This window comes from Podarcis pityusensis (genome assembly GCF_964106645.2).
Source record: "Podarcis pityusensis genome assembly, chromosome: 4".
NCBI lineage: Eukaryota > Metazoa > Chordata > Lepidosauria > Squamata > Lacertidae > Podarcis > Podarcis pityusensis.
Window position 1 is genome coordinate 79,863,126 of NC_138027.1, and position 23,198 is coordinate 79,886,323.

Genomic DNA, 23,198 nt, shown 5'->3' on the forward strand with positions numbered 1-23,198 from the left:
GCTAGAGTACGGTATGATGAAACTGCTATTAACAGTTTAGCAAAGGACACAACTAATAGTATCCATTGGTATTAACAGCAACACAGGCAATATTTGACAGGCAAATTACGAAGCACAGTAGAAGTCTTGATGTATTTGTTTTAATTAGGCCTGGACGATATATCGATATATCACCCAGGACCGGTGAAATATACTCAGAGTCGCAAAGTGATTTCATGCTCTTTATGCAGCTCATAGTGGTGAGGAGGAATGAATAAATGTCCCCTCACAGTATCTGCTTTATATACATTATTTACACAATGGGCTGCACATGATTGGCTAATTCTGGAATTCTACTGTAAGCCAATCAGGTTGTGGATTCACTTCTATCTGGAGCAGGATTGGGTGGTTCCTGCCAACCAATCATACTGCTGCATTGTTCTAGGACCAATCAGACTGCTGCCTTTTGGATCCTATTGTTCTAGGACCAATCAGACTGCTACAGTTTGGATCCTATTCAACTCAGTACATAACACCCCTCCCCTCTAAGTTCCAGTCCTGCCCGGGAGGTCGCATTCATAGTCCTCAAGGTATGCCGGCGGCCTACGTGTGCGTTGTGGCCTGGGGTGTTCCCTGGTCCGGGCTCCGGGTTCTGGCTCGTGTTCCAAGGATGCTGGCTGTGATGCGGCTGTTTGGTTTGGTGCAACCGGCTCGCTCAGTCGTGGTTCTGGTTCCGGTGTCCTTTCGGCCTCACGGGTCCTCTCTGTATTTACTGATTCTGCCTCTCCTGCTGGCCCCTCCTGCTCTATGGGCCTCACTGCCCCGCTGTTCCCTTGGGACTCCTCTGACCTGTCCTCCTCCTGGTTTTCTCCCGGGAATCGTCGCCGTATCTGGTCGCAGTGGCGGCGCCAGCATTGCCCCCCATCCGTTAGCACCTCGTACGACACGGGGCCAGTGACCCTGGTGATTGTGGCGGGTACCCATGCTGGGCCTGCCCCAAAATTCTTTGCGTACACTGGGTCCTGGGCCTCGAAGGTCCGGGGGTTCCTGCCTTCCCCCACCACTACCTCATCCTGAGCTCTATCGGGGTGAAGGCGGTCCAATCTGATTGCAAGGCGCCGACCCATTAGTAGTTCGGCGGGGCTCCGGCCAGTCGTTGAGCTGGGGGTGCTGTGCTGTGCTAGAAGGAATGTGGCAAGGCGGTACTCCCAGTCCCCTTGCGTCATGCGGCGAAGGGTGTCCTTGGTGGTCCGCACCATGCGTTCTGCTTGGCCATTGGTGGCAGGGTGGAACGGCGCCGAACGGATGTGGCGGATGGCGTTCTGCGCTGTGAAGGTTTGGAATTCTCCTGACGTAAATGCAGTCCCGTTGTCTGAGACGAGAGTGTCAGGGAGCCCGTGGGTTGCAAACAGCCTGCGTAGTACCCGGATGGCTGCGGACGTGGAAGTGGACGGTACCAGTGCGACTTCCAGCCATTTGGTGTAGGAGTCCACCACTATGAAGAATGTTTTCCCCTGAAAGGGGCCAGCGAAATCCACATGCAGGCGTGACCATGGTGCTCGGGCGGACTCCCAGGACTGGACTGGGGCCCTTGGGGGATCTGGGCGGGATTCTTGGCAGGCCTGGCAGTGTTTGACCCAGGCCTCTATCTCTCCATCGATCCCCGGCCACCACACATAACTCCTGGCAAGGGCCTTCATTCTTACTACCCCTGGATGTGTCTCGTGTAGGGCTGTGAGGACCCTTTTGCAGAGGGGCTGGGGAACAACGACTCTGCTTCCCCATAACAGGCACCCCTTGTGGGCCGACAGTTCATGTTTGCGGGTTGTGTAGCCGGCGAATTCTGGCCCGGGGCTGCTGCTGGGCCATCCCCTCCACACCCAGTCCAGGACCCGGGAGATGACCCTATCTTTCTTGGAATGGTGTGCAACTTCTTGTGCCTGAATGGGGCGGTCGGGAAGCAGCTCCAGGCTCATAACCTCTTGTGCAGGTGCTGGGTCAGGGCCTGTTTCCGGTAGTGGTAGCCTGCTGAGGGCGTCCGCATGGCCCATCGCCTTCCCAGGTCGGTGAATCAGTGCATACTGGTAGCTGGCAAGGAAAATTGACCACCTGAGGACGCGAGGAGACAGCACTTGGGGGGTCTGCTTTTCGGGGGCAAACAAGCCAAGCAACGGCTTGTGGTCAGTCACCACGGTGAAGGGCCGCCCGTACAAGAAATCATGGAATTTTTTTACTCCCTTTACGATTGCCAGACCCTCCTTGTCGATTTGCGAGTAGTTCCGCTCGGTTGTGTTGAGTGTCTGGGAAAAGTACGCCACCGGTACCTCTCTTCCATCCGGGAGTTGGTGCCCCAGGACAGCTCCAATGCCATAGGGTGAGGCGTCGCATGCTAGCACCACCGGCAGCCTCTCGTCGAAGTGTGCCAAGACCGAGTTTGAGACAAGCAAGTCCTTGACTGCCTGGAATGCGGCCTCCTGGCGCTGGCCCCACACCCAAGGGGCCCGCTTGTCCAGGAGTCTGTGTAGGGGCTCCGCTACCGCCGCCTTGTGGGGAAGGAAGGAATGGTAAAAGTTCAATAGTCCCAAGAAGGCCTGAAGTTCAGTCTTGCTCTTGGGCGCTGGGGCATCACAAATGGCCCGTACCTTGTCCCCAGTCGGGTGGACCCCTTCTGCGTCCACCATAAATCCCAGAAAGTCCACCTGAGGCACTCCTAGTAGACATTTTTCCCGCTTCACCTTGAGACCCGCCGTCTGGAAACGGTGCAGAACGGTGCGGAGGCGGTCCTCAAACTCCTCTGGTGTGGGGCCGGCAATCAACACATCATCGAAGAAGGGGGTGACGCCAGGAATCCCTTTAAGGAGAGAGTCCATTATATTCTGGAATATGCCTGGTGCCACGCTGACACCGAATTGCAGCCGCTTTACCCTGAACGCTCCTCTGTGCGTCACAATCGTCTGTGCCTCTGCTGTGGCCTCATCTACTGGCAGCTGTTGATATGCTTGGGCCAAGTCCAGCTTGCCAAAAATTTTCGACCCAGCCAGGGTGGCAAGGACATGGCTGACCACTGGCACTGGGTATGCGTGGGCCGTGAGGGCCTTGTTTATGGTACATTTGTAGTCTGCGCAGATGCGGACCGAACCATTAGGCTTGACGGGTGTGACGATTGGGGTTTCCCAGGGAGCATTAGGCACCGGCTCCAGCACTCCTTGCTCTACGAGTCGGTCCAATTCCTCGTCTATACGGGGTTTCAAGGCGAACGGGACCCGGCGGGCCTTGAGCCTGACCGGTCGTACTGCGGGGTCAAGCTGTAGCGCAATGGGGGGGCCCGTATACTGTCCCAATTTCCCATCGAAAACCCCTGGAAATTCCTTGCATATGGCGTCCACGTCCACTTGTAAGCTAGTGTGGTTCACCCCGGTGACAGCTAGCCCCAGTGGTCCAAACCATGCCAATCCCAGTAAGCTAATGTAGGGGCCCTTGACCACAAGCAAGTCCAGTTGCCGCGTCCGCCCTCGGTATTGCACCCTGAAGGTCCCCACCCCCATTGTGGGGACCTTACGTTTCTGGAAGTCCCGGAGGGTGAATGGGGCCGGCCTGAGTTTGGGACCCCCAGTGGGACACAGTTTCCTTAAGGTCCTTGCCGAGATTATGGATAGAGTTGAACCCGTGTCAAGCTCCATGCGGCATGGGGCCCCCTCTATCTGTACCTCTACATAAATTTTCTCTACGTTGGGGTGGGGCAACTGGTATACCTGGAAGTCCGTGAGCTCCGTCGAGTTGCCTTGGTGCGTTGGGCCCCGGGACCTGGGGCTCTTGGATTGGTCATCTGATGCCTGGTGTCGGGTGGGCCGAGCCCGACACACCCGGGCGATGTGTCCCGATTTTCTGCACTGCCTGCACTCTGCGTTGCGGAAACGGCAGGTCCTCCTCTCGTGACTCTCCCCGCAGCTTGCGCAGTTCCCTCCTTCTCGTCGAGGCAGCTGTGGTCTGTGCGCTGCTTGAGTGCGCTGCTGTACTCGGTGCACCTCCTCCCTGTCGGATCCTGAGTCGTCGGTGAGGTCTTCATGGTGGACCCTCGGTTGGGATGGCAGGCTCGGCCGTGCCTCTTGGGTCGACCTCTCGGCAGCTTCTGTTGCCAGGGCCTCCTCCAGAGCGACCTGGAACGTTAGGTCCTTCTTAGCGTAGAGGCGTCGTTGCAGCTTCTCATCCTTCAGGCCACCGACGAGGCGGTCACGAAGCATGTTCTCCAGCTCTGAGAAGTTGCAGAACCGGGCGGCTTGGCGGAGAGAGGTCACAAACCCAGTTATGGTTTCCCCAGGGGCTTGCCGCTTTGCGTAGAAGGCATTTCGACGAGCCACCACTGAGGGCTGCGGCGAAAAGTGCCCCTTCAGCTGTTCCATTATTGTTTTGTATGGAACAGTAGCGACGTCTTCAGGCGCAAGGAGAGCCCGGGCGATTTCAAACGTCTCCTCTCCGCAGACGCTGAAGAATATCGCCCTCTTCTTGGCGTCTTCTTCGTCGGTGACCCCTTTGGCTTCTAGGAGGAAGGTGAAACGGGAGGCGTACGCTTCCCAGTCTCCAGATGCTGGGTTGAATGGCGAGAAGCTGCTGTTGGCTGCCATTCTGAGTTCCTTGTGCCCCGGAGCTGAAGCCTGGATACACGGTGCGAGGCAGCGGTGCGGCAGTTGGCGGTGCTGCGGTGCTGTGTGTGGCAGTCAGCTCAGCGGGATCCCATCCTCGTCGCCAGTGAAATATACTCAGAGTCGCAAAGTGATTTCATGCTCTTTATTCAGCTCATAGTGGTGAGGAGGAATGAATAAATGTCCCCTCACAGTATCTGCTTTATATACATTATTTACACAATGGGCTGCACATGATTGGCTAATTCTGGAATTCTACTGTAAGCCAATCAGGTTGTGGATTCACTTCTATCTGGAGCAGGATTGGGTGGTTCCTGCCAACCAATCATACTGCTGCATTGTTCTAGGACCAATCAGACTGCTGCCTTTTGGATCCTATTGTTCTAGGACCAATCAGACTGCTACAGTTTGGATCCTATTCAACTCAGTACATAACAACCGGTATAAGGAGCAGACCGTGATGTCGGTTTCACTCAGCGGTATATCGCTGGTGAAACTGCCACTGCACCCGAGTCCTTCTGCTAGAAGCGTCCATTGGAGGGTGCCAGGAGTTCCTTCCTCCAGCAGGTGTTGCTAGCAGAGGGACTCAGGAGCAGTGGCGGTTTCACCAGCGATACATCACTGAATGAAACCGCCATCCCACTCTGGCCTCATACGACAGAGAGGGAGATACAGCTTGTTCCTCCCTCTGCATCTTTAAACTGCTCGACTGAGGAGTGTGCAGCTGCCCTTGCTTCAGTTAAGAAGTTAAAGGAGCCCCCAGCTTGGTGCTGGCTCCCGCAAGCTGGCAGTGGGGTGGGGGGCTCTGTGAAACTGATCAGCTGAGGGGAGTGCAGTTGCCACAGCAAGCAAGGAGCCCCGAGGCTCCACCCACTCATGAACAAGTGGTGAGAGCACCGGGGCTGTCTAAGCTGGGGGGGGGGGGTGGTACAAACAAGCTGCATTGTCCCAGCCTGGGTGAAACCGCCTCAGCTCTTGAGGTAAGAGCTGGGGAAGTTTCACCCAATGCACCTCGTTTTTTTCAACATTGCAATGCGCTCTACGTGGGGCTACCTTTGAAGGTGACCCGGAAACTGCAATTAATCCAGAATGCGGCAGCTAGACTGGTGACTGGGAGTGGCAGCCGGGACCACATCACACCGGTCCTGAGAGATCTGCATTGGCTCCCAGTACATTTCCGAGCACAATTCAAAGTGTTAGTGCTGACCTTTAAAGCCCTAAACGGCCTTGGTCCTGTATACCTGAAGGAGCGTCTCCACCCGCATCGTTCAGCCCGGACACTGAGATCCAGCACCGAGGGCCTTCTGGCGGTTCCCTCATTGCGAGAAGTGAGGTTTCAGGGAACCAGACAGAGGGCCTTCTTGGTAGTGGCGCCCACCCTGTGGAACGCCCTCCCTTCAGATGTGAAGGAAATAAACAGCTATCTTCTTTTTAAATGACATCTGAAGGCAGCCCTGTTTAGGGAAGTTTTTAATATTTAATGCTGTACTGATTTTAACACTTGATTGGAAGCCGCCCAGAGTGGCTGGGGAAACTCAGCCAGATGGTCGGGATATAAATAATAAATTATTATTATTATTATTATTATTATTATTATTATTATAATATTGCAGTATTCCGCCAAACCATGTTTGGCTGGCGATACACCGCAATGTTGAAAAGCTGATATTGCCCAGACCTCGTTTTAACAAGTTAAAAAGAAGTGCCTCTCACATAGGCTTTAAGTCTTTTGATATATTTTACCCATAGTATTCATGGATTTCCCCACAGCTGTTAATTTGGAAGTATTTAAAGGGTAAATCACTACTACTTGCAACATTTTGTTATTATGGTGATTATTATGGCTGACAACCATTTTTTGAAAACTAAGAATGAGGGCAATTGCTCTTTCTTCTACACTTCAGCAGCAATTTTAAATTTAGAAATCCTTAATGATATAAATAGGTGCATTCAAAAGAAAATGCTTGAGCTATAGATGCTCTATTTTAAGTGCACAAAATACAAAATTGATTATGTCTGGGAAGTGAATTACTACTCACAAAACACAAGTGAATGTATTGTAGTCTACAACAGATATCTTCACTAAAAGAATAAGACATTCCCTGTATTATGACTAATATAGACATTAATGTCATTCATCACTTACAAGTGGGAGTTGAAACCCTGAAGCAAATCCTTAATTCTTCATCCCTTTGGGGTCTTTATCTTGCCCCCTACCAATAGCCTGTCCAGCTCCATCAGTAAGAAGATTGGAATTACAAAGAGATTAGACTGTGGGGCCCTTTATGCGGAAGATGACTGCACGCCACTGTTAACTAACTGAAGAAACAGCTGTCATTTCGGACCTCTTAGCTTAGAAGCTCACTTCAACAAGTTAACAGATTCAGTAAGAAACAGAAAATGACGACATTTAAAAACACACTCTGTATAACACATAAGTTTTATTAGCTCCACAAGGAAATCCAGAGGAAAGGACAAGTAGTTTGAGCACTCCATGCCCCTTTCCTCCTCCTTGCAATATATTACTTGTATCTTGGGTTAATCTGTAACCTGGGAGGATGATTTCGCAGTTAAAGCACTACAGTAACTGAGATTTCCTCAGTATTTTCAGCAACCGTTTCAAAACATTGTACCTGAAAACTAAATACATGATTTCTGTTAAGAACGGGCTTAAAAATCAATGGGCCTTATAAGAGTCTAGTGTTGGTGACTCAAGTTGTGTACCTCAATTTTTTAAATGGAAAGGGTTTTCTCCTGAATGCACTCGCTAATGGAAGCATTTTTGTTAGTTTATGAAGCAGCTTAGGACAAGACCCAACAAATCTGCCAGGTTAAGCTTGTCCAAGTTACTAGCCTATGACTAAAAAGTTGACCAAGTATAGGTGGTTTGTTGCCACACAGGTTATTGGTCAGAGATCCTTCTGGACAGAATGTCTATGCTCCCCTTCCTCTGGCTGGTGGCATTGTAATCAGTGTATCATGAAATGGAAGAAAAGACAATGTAAGCCTTGCAACTGGGATGGAAAAGGCTTGCTGTCTTTGAGAAACCAAAGCTGTGGCATTTGAGGGCTTCCCTAGAACCTACTGGGGAAACAGGTTCTGTTGGGAGTTAATGCGGTGAGCCTTCCATCTCATATTTATGTGTTTGGAAATAAACCTTGTATCACAGCAATGTCATAAGGCTCCAATGACCTACATCGTAAGGGAACCAAGGAACCAAACCAAAGTTTCTGTTGGAACCCCTCACTGCTCAAATATTGGGGTGTGTGTAACACTGGGATCAAGTGATAAGGATAACTCTTCCCCAAAATCACATCACATGCAAGGCAGGCAATAAGAAACTGGAAGTTACTACTGAATGCACCACTGCATATGATGCTACAAGCAACTGGGCAAAGCCTAGCCAGGTATGTTCACAATATAAAGTCTGCAGTAGCTGATCTTTACAAATTTCTCTCACTTGAAAGAGCACAACAAACGAGCATGTGGATAAGCTGTAGAAAGTATGTTCAGTGACCAGAGCTGACCCCGTACCTTTGAATGCATCTCACAACTCAGAATACCTTTCACTTCAGGTTAATTTTTATATGATGTAAAGCACTGAGTGAAGCGGGCGGGGGTGGGAAGGCTGCAGCCGAAAGAGAAACCAACCTCCACCTTTCAGCCAAAACACACATGAGAAGTGAAATGGAAACGCAAGCTCCTTTAACATTCTTTCTTCAAGATGCAGTCAGAGCAATGCTAATTTCGCTTTACTAACTGTAATAAACCAACAAGATCCTATATAGCTGCTAGCATGCTTCTTTGTTGTAAGTTAAACATCCAAACCAAGGGTCGATGAATAATACAAAATTAACAATTTGAGATGATCTCTGAGGCATTCTATATACAGGCAAAGCAATGCTGTGCCATGGCCCTGCACCACCCTACAGTTCCACTCCTGTCTCCTTGAGTCACCATCAAGCTACTAAAAAAAAAAGACAGTGTCAGCACAGTTAAACTGGATGCAGATCTGAGTAGTGCAGTGGATGCAAATGAGGCAGTCGCTTAACAGCTTCACCACATGCTAACAGATCCATCACCCCACATCCACAATGCAACATTTTGGTCATTCAACTCAGCAGATCTCGATCAAATTTTCCTGATCAAGTGCAGTTTTAACAAATGAACTTAGGCTGCAATGTCATGTACTCTTAAGTGTGAGTAAGCCTCAAAGAAGAAGAAGAAGAAGAAGAGGAAGAGGAGGAGGAAGAGTTTGGACTTGATATCCCACCTTTCACTCCCCTTAAGGAGTCTTAAAGCGGCTAACAATCTTCCTTCCCTTCCTCCCCCACAACAAACACTCTGTGAGGTGAGTGAGGCTGAGAGACTTCAGAGAAGTGTGACTAGCCCAAGGTCACCCAGCAGCTGCATGTGGAGGAGCGGGGAAGCAAACCCGGTTCACCAGATTACGAGCCCACCGCTCTTAACCACTACACCACACATTGCTCCCAATGCAGCAGAGACTTATTTCTGAGTAAACATGCATGGGACTGGACTGTTAGCACATATAACTATTAAGGTCAGTATAGTTCAGGAACTTCAAGAGGTCTCTTTCTGCCAACTTCAGCTGTCTCTATCAAAGCAACCTACCACCTAGGGTACTGAATTTCAAGACTGTGGTGTGCCCTCTCCACACCAAGAGATGCAGGACCCCAGAAGTAGGAAACGAAATGCGAGGGAAGAATAAGACCCTGAAATGGGTCTTAGTGGGACCCTAGTACAGAACCTTCATTGATACAATGTGTGCATGGTTTTGCTAGAACTGTATATGCTACAAATTAATCAGGACATTTAGCCAGTGCTTTTTTTTCTTAAAAAAAATACTTGGGGCTACTCTCACTTTCCTACTCAAATTGAAATATTACCCCTCAATGAGGCCAAATATAGATTCACAAAATGTTTAGAGGTATGCATACCCCTGCGTCCCCCCAGAAAAAAGCACTGCATTTAACTATTGGCTCCAGCTGAATTTACCCCCAACTAATTTTCTTCCATCAGCTCTGATTGATTTGCACAAAAGCAGTTGGATAAAAGACATTAACTTAAGGTTATGCTCCCCTTGCCATCCAGTACAATACTTATTAAACTGAGGTCCCAGTGAAGCAAAATACCTACTGAACCAAAGTCTTTTTGATACTGAACAACAGAGCAATCTGTCTGCAATGAGGAAACTATGCCCCTGGTATGACCGTTTTCCAACTAGTCCTCCTGATGTAGGATCTAACAAAATGTATGAGAGTTTTCTGAAGTGTATAACTGAATATGCTGCCTTCAGCAGTACTTGAAGGTCTTTTAAAGAGAATTCCACTCCAAATTCGTAAAAGTCCATGTGGAGATGGGAATGCTAAAACATTGGTTCAGGTTTGCTATTTTTCTCTCTGTACAGCAATCAATGTAAAGAGTTAATCCAGGAAGTACAGGTGATTCTTATGTGACTTTTCTTCTTGCAGATGGCTATAAAAAGTAATGCCCACTTTTTAAAAAATTTTGGTCAGAATTGGCTGAAATTTGTAGGCAAGGTAGCTTATTCTGAGGGCATAAATCCTGTCCACTTTCAGAAGGAAAGTTGCAGTGATTTTCATGCAAGAGCAGCCATTGCAATTTTGTGGTGGGCAGAAAAAGAATCCCTTAACCTCACCTTATGTTGTCTGTGCAACTGGACTGAAAAGTAGAAGCATGCGAGAGAAACCTGACCAGCTGGAGACAAATAGATGCCTAGGCTTTAGGTTTAGGGACCTTTACAGTTCATTTTGAGGAGCAACAACATAGGATTTGGGGGTGGGGTGGGGCAGTCTGGTCGATTATAAACTAGAATTGTTGCAAAAAAACCTCTCCCAATCCAGTTCTGACACTTCTCTTAAGTTTAGACACATACTTTCTACTTGCAAAGTTTCCCCCTCTCCTAAAGAACCCAGGATGGAGAGCATTGGTAAAATTAATCCCTCCGATAACCAAGCTAGAACCATCAGTCACAGTGGTGCTCTTTCTCTGTGCCCTGGTGTTTTCTCTTCCTCCCCAATATCATTCCACCTTGGCCTTTTGGCTTTATAGTAATCCTAGACATATTACTTTCACTTTCAACAGATGCCTGTCTGCAACATTATTTTGATATCTGCACCACTGAGGTGTCACAAAGTGTTTCAGGGATTTCTGCTTCAGCTTGTGCCACCTTACAAAGATCCCACTTTCACAAGTCCTAAATACCTCAAATGTATCCCACTTCACACCAGGATTTGCCTAAATCCAATATCCATCCCTACTTCACAGTTCCATTCAAGCCAATCAATCAATCAATCAATCAATCAATCAATCAATCACACCAAGGATGGGGAACCTGCAAGCCAATAGATATTATTCACAACAGTTCTTATCATCCCTGCCCATTGGCCATGCTGGATAGGGTTCATAGCAATTGGGAGACCACCACCATTTGGATGGCCAAAGGTTCCCCATCCCTTAATTGCATCTTACTTGCATAAAACTAGTATCTTCTTCCACATGACATGGAATAAATGAATTACCACCAGGAAGCAATTTCAGAGATGAGTAAGAGCATGTCCACATTTTATTTGCATGTGTGTAGTGACCGGACTGCTCAGTATTATAGGCAGCCAAACCTAATCTCAGAATTTACCTCAGATTGCATACTTCTTTGCACACTGATGTCCCAATACCTCTAGCAGCAGCAGCAGCAGCAGGTGAAAGCTTATCTCCATGTCCCAAGTACCTGCTGATGAACAGCAGGCTGATGGGCAAAAAAGGCCAACACTTTTGTTTCTAGGCCAGGAGCGACCGTTGCTTAATATCAGAGAGGTTGGACTACCCAGAAAACACAAGGATTCTTACGATTACCCTAAGTTAAACTATATTTAAAACAATTCATACAATACTATCTGGCAGCTAGCATAGAAGTACATTTCCCGCAAACAGCATTCGCTTAAACAAAATGGTTTTAATAATAGTATCAAGCAAAACATTTCATGCACAATGGCAGAAAATGCAGGGGGGAGAACTTGAATTTTCTAGTTGTTATCATACTGCTTTCTTAAATCCTTTGTAACCTCAGCCTTGCATTCCTTCTTGTCTCCAACAGTACACCAAGACACAAAAAGCCTAGCACAATTCTCCTGAATGCACAGTGATGCTGCAGGCACACCCAGAGCCTTTGATAAAACTTACTTTAAATGGAAAACATCACATCTCCTAATACACACCAACACTTAAAACTCAACATTAAATAAGTATCATTTCAGAGACTGAAGTGATAGAATACAAATCACCAACCTGACATGTCACTGCTGTTCATCCCGTATTCCTCTATAGCAGTCATGCATACCAAACAGAACACAAGACAGGCAACGTGAACTGAATCAGCAGCATTTGGTTTCTCTCTCTCCCCCTCCTCTTCCCCAATTTCCACAAAAACAAGCTTTCAGTTTCACAGTGGACTGTAGCTTCACTATTTACAGCAAAGACTGCCTCCAATGCTTCATTCATACCCTATCAGAATAAAGCGAGATTGCTGTGGAAAGCTCTGAATTAAAAGAAATTGCAAGAAAAGATATGATAGCGAAGCTTTGCTACTGACGATTTTGGAAGATGTAGTAGCGGAATCCCCTCCTTTGCCCTAGCCTTCTCACAAAGGTAATAAAATGCCTTGGAGGGAGAGTGACACTCAAACAGTACATCGCAAGATACAAGGAACAGTTTCTAAAGGAGCTACCGGTAGGTACAACAAGGAAGCATTCGTGATCCTTTAGTAAATATATTCTACAAACATTCTGTGTGATAAAGCTCACAATGAACACATACGTGGCACTGACGTAACAATAGGCTCTCTGGAAATGAAAAATACAAATGTGTGAATTGCGCAGCGGACCGGAAGATCCCTAACAGATCCTTAATACAACATTCAAGAACTACTAGATTGCACCCGTCATTTCAGTTCAGGGAAGTCACTGGAAGTGGAAACAAGAAAGGGAAGGGAAGAAAACATGAAAGGTAGACGCACCTGTTCTTTTCTTCAGAAGATACCACAGTTCTGCAATATCCTTGTACAGCAAGGAGATCAGACTTAAGGTCATATTGCCACAAATCAATTTTGTGAAGAGTTGCTCAGTAGATGGTGACCTCTGTCTTTAAAGTGCGTTCAATATACAAGGAAAGCTCAAAACTTCACCTTTCACAGTAAAAGTCAAGCTGAATGGGACACAATACCTTTCTTCAAGTTACATGCAAAGCCAGTGTGTCTTTCAACAGGATCAGAGGTCCACAAAAGGGTTAGCGAAAGACTGGAAACTTCTCATTTTCATTTTATGGTACAGAGAACTCACATGCAGCACACTAAGTTTATTTACCCAGAACGTAAAAGACAATAACTGAGCAAATTCAGTTAAAAACGAAACATGTTTTTAAAACAAATTAATTTCTAAACTCTCCTGGAGTGGCATGTCAAAAGCCTCCCTTAAGGAACCCTACTTTAGCAAATGGTAACCTATCAAGTAAAGCCATCTCTTTTTAGCCTGAAAGGAACAACACTGGTCAGCTGACAGCTGCTTCTCTCAAAGAGCTCTCTAATGAGACAATTCCTTGAAATGGAATGGGAAATTTCACATTTGTTTGGGGGGGGGGGGAATCCCTATTCTCACTTTTTTTTCCTGGAAAGGTGCAGAAAAAGACAATTCAATCTTTAATTGAAATCTTCACCAATATATGTGCATTCCTGAGCTTGATAAAACTTTTCTTCAGCTAGAATAATAAAACTTATTTAAAATGCATGTACTTCAGAACATGTTTTATATGCCCAAGGCAATTCTCTTGAGAATTTTGCATGTGGTTAAAAAACAACAAAAAACTTAAATGAATGTAGATTTGTTTCTTATTTTTAAAATGACATCTACATGTCTTAGAATCATAGAATTGTGGAGTTGGGAGGGACCACAAGGATTATTTAGTCCAAATTGCTGCATTGCAGGAACTCTTTCGCCCAACATGGGGCTCAAACCCACAACCCTAAAATTAAGAGCCTTGAGCTCTACCAACTGAGCTATCCCTGTGCTAGGTTTTTTGTCTTTTCTCAAAGTAACAGAGATATCCACACATCTGTTTTAAAAAAACATGCACTTGCTATACACTTTCAGAGACTGTACACAATAGGTCAGAATAGTCAATCCATAAAGCTTATGTTATACATGCAGATCAATAAGATTACAACAGGCAATGTGAAATTAGAATGCCAGATGAAGACCTGAGAGACCAGGGTTCAAATCGCCATTCAGCCATAAAGCTCACTGGGTGACCTTGGGCCAGTCACTGCCTCTCAGCTTAACCTACCTCACAGGGCTGTTGTAGGGATTAAAGGAGGAAGAGGAGAAGTATGTACACCACCTTGACTTCCTTGGAGAAAAAGGTGGGATGTAAATAAAACAGAACAAAATAAAATAAATTGTAGTGGGAAAAGGACTTTTTAAAAAGATGCCCAAGGTTCAAGTATGCCTATGAACTTTCACCCATTAAACGTTAAGCAAAGTCTTACTTCACTTGATCCTTTTAGGTAATTGCTGCAGGGCAGATTACCTGTTAATTAGTGACCTCAAGATTACTTACTAGCAATCTCAAATTCTGTAATACAGATAAACAGGACAGTAAATGAAAGTGACAGAAGCAACTGTTAAATGACTCAAAGAATATAACAGACTGTTTCCCCTCTGCTATTGGAGAAGACTTCTGCTTTCCAAAGTCACCAGAAGGTCAAGAAATGAAAACATGGTAGATAACTCAAGGATTTATAATTACAACTATTCAAACAGTAACAGTAAGGTTTCTTATTCTTCTTCACTGTACATTTATATCTGGAAAAGCATTCCACTATGTGTACAAATTATGTACAAATTTGTAAGAATCACATTAAGTATAAATTCTACCTAGTTATATTCATGAACAACTTACCCAACAAAGCTACTTTTAACGCCATGAGGAACTTGCTTGGATAATATAGCTCTGATAACAAAAAAAGTACAGTGGTGCCTCGCAAGACGAAATTAATCCGTTCCGCGAGTCTCTTCGTCTTGCGGTTTTTTCGTCTTGCGAAGCACGGCTATTAGCAGCTTAGCGGCTATTAGCGGCTTAGCGGCTATTAATGGCTTAGCGGCTTTAAGAAAAAGGAAACAAACTCGCAAGACGTTTCGTCTTGTGAAGCAAGCCCACAGGGAAATTCGTCTTGCGGAACGACTCAAAAAACAGAAAACTCTTTCGTCTAGCGAGTTTTTCGTCTTGCGAGGCATTCGTCTTGCGGGGCACCACTGTACAAAAAGAACAGCAGTGAATGAGTGAGCTTCCCATTTCTGATGCTTAATTTTCTATAACTGAAGGAGGGGGCATCAGTGACAGCAGAAGGGCGACAGCAGATGTTTGAGGCAGCCCACCTGAAACATAGTGGGGGAGAGATAAGACCATAGAATAGACACCTGATAGTTCAGCTGGCAATCCATTGTTATCATATTATGGTTGTCTTTATCCTTACTGTTGTAGAAGGGCTTGTCTAAAGACTTCAAGAAACCAACAGGAAACCTTCTAATTATGCTCCATGCTTCACATAGAAACTTAATAGAGATGAACAGATGAAACATCTTGCCAAAGGCTATATAACTCACCTGTGGCTAAGAATTGTATGACTTGTGGAAGACAATAATGTATCTGGTTTTTCAACCAGCAAATGTTTAAAGTTCTTTAAATTCTGCACAGAAGGCAGCCCGTCTGCCATCCACAGTACCTCCTATGACACATCCTTGAGACCTTGCGTAGAAGCCCTGCCTGACAAGATGAAAGTTTGCAAAAGCCCAGCCCTTACTGGAACATGGTGCCTGCACACCTCCCATGGTCCCTTCTCCAGACAAGAGATACTGTCATCATGAGACTCATTCACATGTGGCATCACTCACTTGCATTTTCTCTAATTCCTCTGTAAAAGTGAAGCCTCTTTGCAAACAGCCAAGTCCCTCTTAATTTCTAGTCAACCAATATACAGTACTTTTCCGTCTATAAGACGCCCCCATGGGGAACCCCTAATTTTGGGGACTCAATATTAAGAAAATGGGGAGAAGATTGTCCAGAATGGGAGGAATGCCGAAAAAACCTCACCCAAATTCCAAATGCTTGCGATCTAACGCAACGCAGAAGCCTCCTATCTTATTTCTGATCAACACCAGCAGCCGCCCATCACACACCCAATTGCCGCAGCAGGGCCCAATCACCAACAGCCATGGCCACAGCAGCGACCAATCCCCAGCAGACATTGCCGCAGCAGCCTATCACCCACAATAACGCCAGCGTCAATCTACTACTCAAGACAGAAATCATTTCCACCGTCCCCCTCTGCACTAACCATGTATAAGACGACCCCAATTTTTAAGCGTTGTTTTAAGGTAAAAAAACATCGTCTTATAGACGGAAAAGTACGGTACATCCAACCCACTATTTGGGGGCGTGTCCAATGTCCACTGACACTACAGCTCGTCCATGGGTTGTACACTTGGCAAGAAGAGAAAGAAAGGACTCTCCTTCCTTAGAGGTTATTAAGCACCGTTGAACCCCCACAAACCATTAATATAGTTTGTATAAGTTAAGAGAAAATCAGGCACTGGGTTTCTTTAAAAGAATATGTAAATGATGTGTATGGTTGATTTTAGGCCATTTTCTTTTCTCTCTCTCATTTGTACTTCTGCTGTGCTATGATAGATGTGGCTACACTGCCATGTGTGCTGCCTCCCTCTTGAAGCATTGTAGCATTTGCTCAGTGTCAAATAAGGCTAGAAATCCAATGCTGTGGGATTTACTCAAATACCCATGTGGTTAGCCTAAATGCTTAAGACACATATTTGACCTTACTATAAAATAGCCAACAGAAGCATCAATATAACTTTCCAGTGTGATTTTTTTTTTAATGTTGTAAACATTTGTAAAGTTGATTCCTATTCAAAACAATGCAAATTTCCTGGATTCTTTTCTAGGACATCAGGGTGGAGATTTAGCTTGTGGTTCTGATTTGGCCCACTAAGTCCTGGTGCACATGGGTGGCGTGACTTATGGCAAACAGGGGTTGAAATTAATCTGCACTCACTTCAGCCTTTATGCCATGGATCAAATAGTCTAGGCCGCTCCCCAACGAAACAACTGGACAAAGCAGGGAGGGACTGATTTGTATTACAGTGGTACCTCGGGTTACATACGCTTCAGGTTACATACACTTCAGGTTACAGACTCCGCTAACCCAGAAATAGTACCTCGGGTTAAGAACTTTGCTTCAGGATGAGAACAGAAATCACGCAGCAGCGGCATGGCAGTAGCGGGAGGCCCCATTAGCTAAAGTGGTGCTTCCGGTTAAGAACAATTTCAGGTTAAGAACGGACCTCCAGAACGAATTAAGTACTTAACCCGAGGTACCACTGTACACCCAACATAATACATGAGAAGAGGCTGCTGGATCAGGCCAGTGGCCCATTTAGTCCAGCATGCCTACAGGAAGCTGGCATTCAGGATCTGAGTTCAACAGCAATGTTCCCTCCTCCAGTTTCCACCAACTGGTATTCAGAAGGATCGCTGCCTCCGATTGAGGTGGTAAGACTGTACAGAAAGGGGACAGGGAATCAATGGTTCTCCAGTTGTTGTTGGCATTCAAAGCTCCCAGGCTGCCCAGCCAATGATCTGGGATGATGCAAGTTGTAATTCAACAACAAATCCAACCATGGCTGGGGAAAGTTGTCACAAGAATGAAGCCAAGCTACCTCCTGCTCTTCACCATGGAACAGGCATGGAACAAGACACTTCAGTGTACATTAACCCCCCCCCCCCAATAAACCCCACAAACTATCACTTAAACATTGTTCTGTGAGCTCCTGAAAAATGCTAAGATGCATTCCTTACAGAATTGGGGTGGGGTTTGTTTTACACCAAATTATGAATGGGAAACATGGCCCCTAAATCAGCTGTTGCCAGCTACATTGTGTAAAGGAAATAAACTCTGGTACTTAAACCCACTAAATAAAGACTGAGCATGTAAAGCTATAATCTGAAAGTAATTAAATCTATATGTTAACTATGCACTTGAAAAATATAAGCCTACAAAACGTCTCACCGGTCATAAAATATGCATAGCAGCATGGCAGTATACTTGTCTACTCTGTTAATCCAAAAGGAAGCATAATCTTACCTCTAATATTCTTTTTCGATCCCAAACTTTAGAACAATGGCTATTCTTTTTTTACTTTTGACTTTCCTAAGGTGCTTCCTGTTTTAGTTCTGCATGCAAGTAATGGGTGTGCAGGAACAAGAGCCACCCCTTTCCACATTGTTGTTTACACTGCTGCTTCTTTATGTACTTTCATGCTGAGTATTGGTGGGGTAACACAAACATTAAAAGAAAATGCAACAGGAAATGATCTTGTTTAGAAAAGGCATTTTGCTTTAGTCTCCTACATGTCATATTCCACTGTTGTCATTTTAGAATAGTACACCCTACGTAGCCATAAGTAGTACACCAGTCTTCAGCCATTCAAAATCATTTGCAGCATCAAATATTCAAGGCATACAATACAGCAGCAGAAGAATTCCCAGCCTATTATGCACCCAAATCTTTTCATTTATGATTATTTGCCTTGTTAGGTTTGCAGCTTCTACTAGGAGTCCATTTCCATTCCTCCTCTGGTTTGACTCTTAGTTTTCACTGTGAATGTCTATTGGTTGTCATTTGTTCCAGCCGTCCCGAAACCCATCAGTGATTTGTTTTTTATATCCCCAGTGCTCTTTGGGGTCCATTTTAACTCCAGTCGTCTGATGGGTTTTCAATCAATCAATCAATTTCTTTATTCGACCGATAGTCAGAATTAAAACATTACACAATAATTATAAACTATAACATCATAAGTTACATAAGGTACATAAGTAAGGTAGGGCCACAGTACTAGACCTCTCACAGATAACCCACGTCAAACCATTCAATTATACGTTTCCGACACTTGAGTGCCAGGAAAAGAAATTTAGCCACTGACAAGCTTGTTTTCCCAGAAGACTTATTTAGCAGATATGCTGTCTGCTTTCCTCTTTGTCGGGAACTGAGCTGGGGTAAGTATGGAGTTATAAGATACTGTCTTAAATCGTTGTAGAAGGGACAGCTCAATAAAATGTGCTCTATGGATTCTACCTCACCCAATGCACAGTGGCATAATCTCTGGTCATATGGGACTCCTCCATATCTTCCCTTCAGGACCGCCGAGTCAAGAACATTCAGCCTAGCCGCAGTAAATAGTCTGCGGTATTCCACGTAGTGGATATCCGCCAGGTAGCGAGCTGGAGCAGCCCAATACAACTGCTCCCCCAGAAACAACCCAGGTTTCACACGGGCTATGTCCTCCTGTCTGGCAATATCCCTTAATCTTTGCGCGATCACCGCCTTTGCGTGGCTATACGTCATGGACTCTATATAAAGGGAGGACAACCCACACTTCTGCACTTCCTCCACTATCTCCCCTTCCCATGGAGATTTAAAGTTATCCCTCAGAATCAAGGGGGCCAAACCCACCGGTCTGAAACAGAGCTTGAGCCATAGCCATAACTTCGCTTTCAGGGCCACATACCTAAAGGCTTGACAACCGGTTTCCAGTCTCATGATCGCACCTGCCACAGAGGGGGGGATCCTGAGTATGGCCCTGAGGAATTGGGTTTGGATAGATTCCAATTTTTCAAAATCCCTACGTGAGCCCAAGGCAATGCCCACCAGCAGAAGAGGGAGGACTTTCATTTTAAAGAGACGTAAGGCAACATTGACAGTTTGTGCCTGTTTCTTGGAGTACAGGGTTCTAATCATCAGGGCTGCTTTGGATGCGTTCGAGGCTATGTATTCTCTGTGCGCCAGGAAGGACCTATTTGATCTTACAACCTGACCCAGGTACTTGAAGCAACTGACCTGCTCTAAAGGAATACCATTAATTGACCATAAATTTGATGGGTTTTCCAGTCTTGGGTAAGGCATGGAGCCAACATTATTCCTTTCTTCCCTCCATGCCATTTTTCCATTTGCACTCATATCTTAACTGCATTCCTTCCTTCCTTTCTTCCTTTCTTTCTTTCTTCCCTTCCATGGCTTTGCCTGGTACAGTCTGGGGGATGGAATCAGTGACAGAGCACACTTTGCATGTAGAATGTCCCAGGCTCAATACCTCAGCTTAACATCTCCTTTCTTTCTTTTTTAAAGACAAAGGCAGACTGTAATGTGACACCCCTGACCTAGAACTGAAAGAGCTGCTGCCAGAAAGAAGAGACAATATGGACTAATAATCCTACCCAGTTTCCAATACAGTGGTACCTCTGGATGCGAACAGGATCCATTCCAGAGCCCCATTCGCATCCTGAAGTGAACGCAACCTGTGTGCGCGATTCACCACTTCCGCGCATGCATGTGACGTCATTTTTACCGTCTGCGCATGCGCGAGCGTCGAAACCCAGAAGTAACGTGCTCTGTTACTTCCGGGTCACCGCAGAGCGCAACCCGAAAATACTTAACCTGAAGCTACTTCAACCCAAGGTATGACTATACAGAGGTACCTATACAGTGGTACCTCGGGTTATAGACTCTGCTAACCCAGAAATAGTACCTTGGGTTAAGAACTTTGCTTCAGGATGAGAACAGAAATCATGGTCCAGCGGAGCAGTGGCAGCGGGAGGCCCCATTAGCTAAAGTGGTGCTTCAGGACCTCTGGAATGAATTAAGTACTTAACCCGAGGTACCACTGTATGTAGCTGTGCTACTTGAAAGAGATTCAAGGACCAAGTAATTTTGTTCCCCTTACTCCTGTGATCAATATGTGGTGCAGGGATAGCAAACATGCTGTCCTTAAAATGTTGTGGTCTCATTACCCCTGGCAATTACATCATGCTGGCTGGGGCCGATGGGAGTTGTAGTCCATAACATCTGGAAGGCACCATGTTGGCTACCACTGATGTAGCAAGAAACCAGCATTGTGCAGTCTGGTTCTCTCTAGACTCGAGAACAGCTACACAAGCAAAAAGACATAGCAGCTTGCAGCCTTCTCCCAGCCGAACCCTATACTGCAATATTGCAGGAGTAACTTCCAACCTTGTGAGAAAGGGACATTGCAGTTTGATTTAACAGCACCACCCTATGCAGTGGGTGGTAAAGGTATAGTCAAAATAGGGTTGGGTGTTCCTGAGCACTGAAAAAAATAGAGACAGTAGTTGAAAGCAGCAAAGTTTATAGATTTGTTTACTAAATACAAATAAAATAACATGCTCAATTACATCACTCTCTAAGTAAGGTGACATCACAGCACACTGCATTAAATTGTTTTAAGCAAGCTAGTGCAGAGGCAAGTTGCAGAAACACACATGAAAGTGCATGCACACAAGAGCAAATTTGACTTGTGCATCTTCCTACAAGATAAATAGAAACTGCTTCTTTGCAGATGAGTGAAAAGCAGCAATACCAAGTCAGTGGCCTACCTACAGTACTTTTCAATGCCTTTGTAATGGGGAAAGCAGCTCTTAGCCAGAGGACAACTGAAATTGCCCGATGTGAGAAAGTCTCAAATGCAATAGGCTGCATCTCCAGTTAAAAGGTGAAGTGTAATACCTCTGAAACCCTGAAGAACTCACTAGAATGTATAGTAGGGGCTAAATGGACTCTAGTTTGACCTGGGTAAGGGTAGATCTGTGGCATTGTGCCTGTTTGGAGAACAACAAAGAAAAATTTCCACATTTCTGTATGAATATGAAGCAGTGTAGTTCTTACCCTAATTTGTAGTACAGAATCTCATCCCAACTCATTATTGAGGTGTGTTTGGTTCTTATCTAGAACCCAGTAAAGCAATTATGGCATTATTAAGCTTATGGACTAAACCTGTGGTACTCCCTTGCAAACAGTATTTCAAAGAATGAAAACATTATTTCTATTTAATAAAGAACCCAATTGCACAGTGAAGGGGTTTAGATGGATTTATACTCCCCAAACAGATACTTGATGGGCACAATTGTTCCTTGAATCACAGAAAAATGCCATCTCAAATGAAGGTTTTTGCCAACATGGCCTGTGGTGACTGGAACCCCTTAAAAAATAGTCACCTGTAACCTCTGGTCTTGTACTCTGGCAAAATTAATGAAGCCTCTGTAAATTATTAGAAGAAAATGGCATGGTAAAAATTCAGCTCAGCAAATGCCAGAAGCTACAAGTATCTGCCCTGTTACCTGCCATGTAAGCGAGTCTAAGTGATATAAACTTTTCAATCCTCACATTCTGTTACAAAATCAAATTTCTTTTACTTACCTTGAGCCATAGAAACTAGCCAGGAGCTGCAACTCAAAAAAATACTATAGCTTTCCATTTCTTTTACTGAAATCGCAATACAATGCATCTTCACCCAATCTAACAAGCAGCGAAATATTTCCTCTTCCAACAGATGCTTATTTGATCTGGCTTTACTTTTTATGTGTGGAATGACCTTTGTTCTTTTTATTATCAGAAGTTGGACAAAGTTACTATGCAATTCCATCACCACCACCCACTGTTGCTGTCTGCTATTTTCTCTTTAGTTATAAAATTGTCTATAGTCACCCAGGATGTTTACATAAAGCAGAGGTACCTAACAACTGGGTTACTACAAACCAGGCCTTTAAAACTTCAGGATAGGCTTCAGATCTGAAACAGTACAAGATACTGATATTTTTGGCTTTACCTAATCTAGAAAATGTATGAACCACTTAAATAGCTCTCTAGGCGGTACACAAACAAATTTGCAGATAAAATACAGCTACAAACTACAAAACAATTTAAAAAACAGATATACATAGAACTAACATCACTGAAACAAAGATTTAAAAAATCAGTAAAACTTTAAAACAAATATAGGTAACTAAAGTATATGTCTGGGTAGATTTGCCAGCACAAAAACCTTTTCAGCAGGCACCTAAAATAATATCACAAGGGCTTCTGCCTAATGTCAATACATTGCAGCTCAGTGATCTTGTGTAAACTTTAACACAGACAGGAAAATATGTTTTCAATAGAAACACATTTGTCCTAGGGGAGCACTCGCTGTCAATGTGAATAGAGTTATCAAATGTAATTTGCTGCGTTTGCAAAGGGTGAGGCAGGTTACCTGGTGGCAAACCATATTTATTATTCAGGAAATACTTGAGCGTCTTCCTGAACCTTTGGAAAAATATAATGACAATATGTAAATTAACTGCTTTTATTGAACTGTAATTATGCAGCAACGACTGGTTTTTTTTCATGATGGAGGAAAATGTATAAAATGCTAGAACTGAAAGAACTATCATTAGAATATAGTGCAAGAAAAAGAATCCCTTCCTTTTCCAACCTGCAGGCATTGAGTGTGGTCATGTAGCCAAAACAATGTTACACATGCATAAGAGTTCAATGGGGGTAGGGGTAGCCCTCCCACCAATGACTCATACTCCTGATTCCCACCTTTTGTTTTTTGATAGAAAGGGAGTTCCTAGCATTTGTAG

General features: G+C 45.0%; 1 protein-coding gene across 10 annotated transcripts in view; it reads right to left on the reverse strand.

The window, feature by feature from the left end:
* The window catches only part of MCF2L (MCF.2 cell line derived transforming sequence like), a 117,769-nt gene that overhangs the window by 56,427 nt on the left and 38,144 nt on the right, over window positions 1-23,198 (reverse strand). Inside the window, exon 1 of one of the 10 annotated variants that reach the window (XM_081002954.1) lies at window positions 11,946-12,014. The exons of 8 other annotated variants lie outside the window; for them this stretch is intronic. In XM_081002954.1, coding sequence (XP_080859080.1) covers window positions 11,946-11,991 — 46 coding nt within the window. In that variant the 5' untranslated portion in view covers window positions 11,992-12,014. Of the gene's footprint in view, window positions 1-11,945; window positions 12,015-23,198 lie in introns of those variants that run through there. One more of the 10 variants, XM_081002953.1, reaches the window with a different exon arrangement.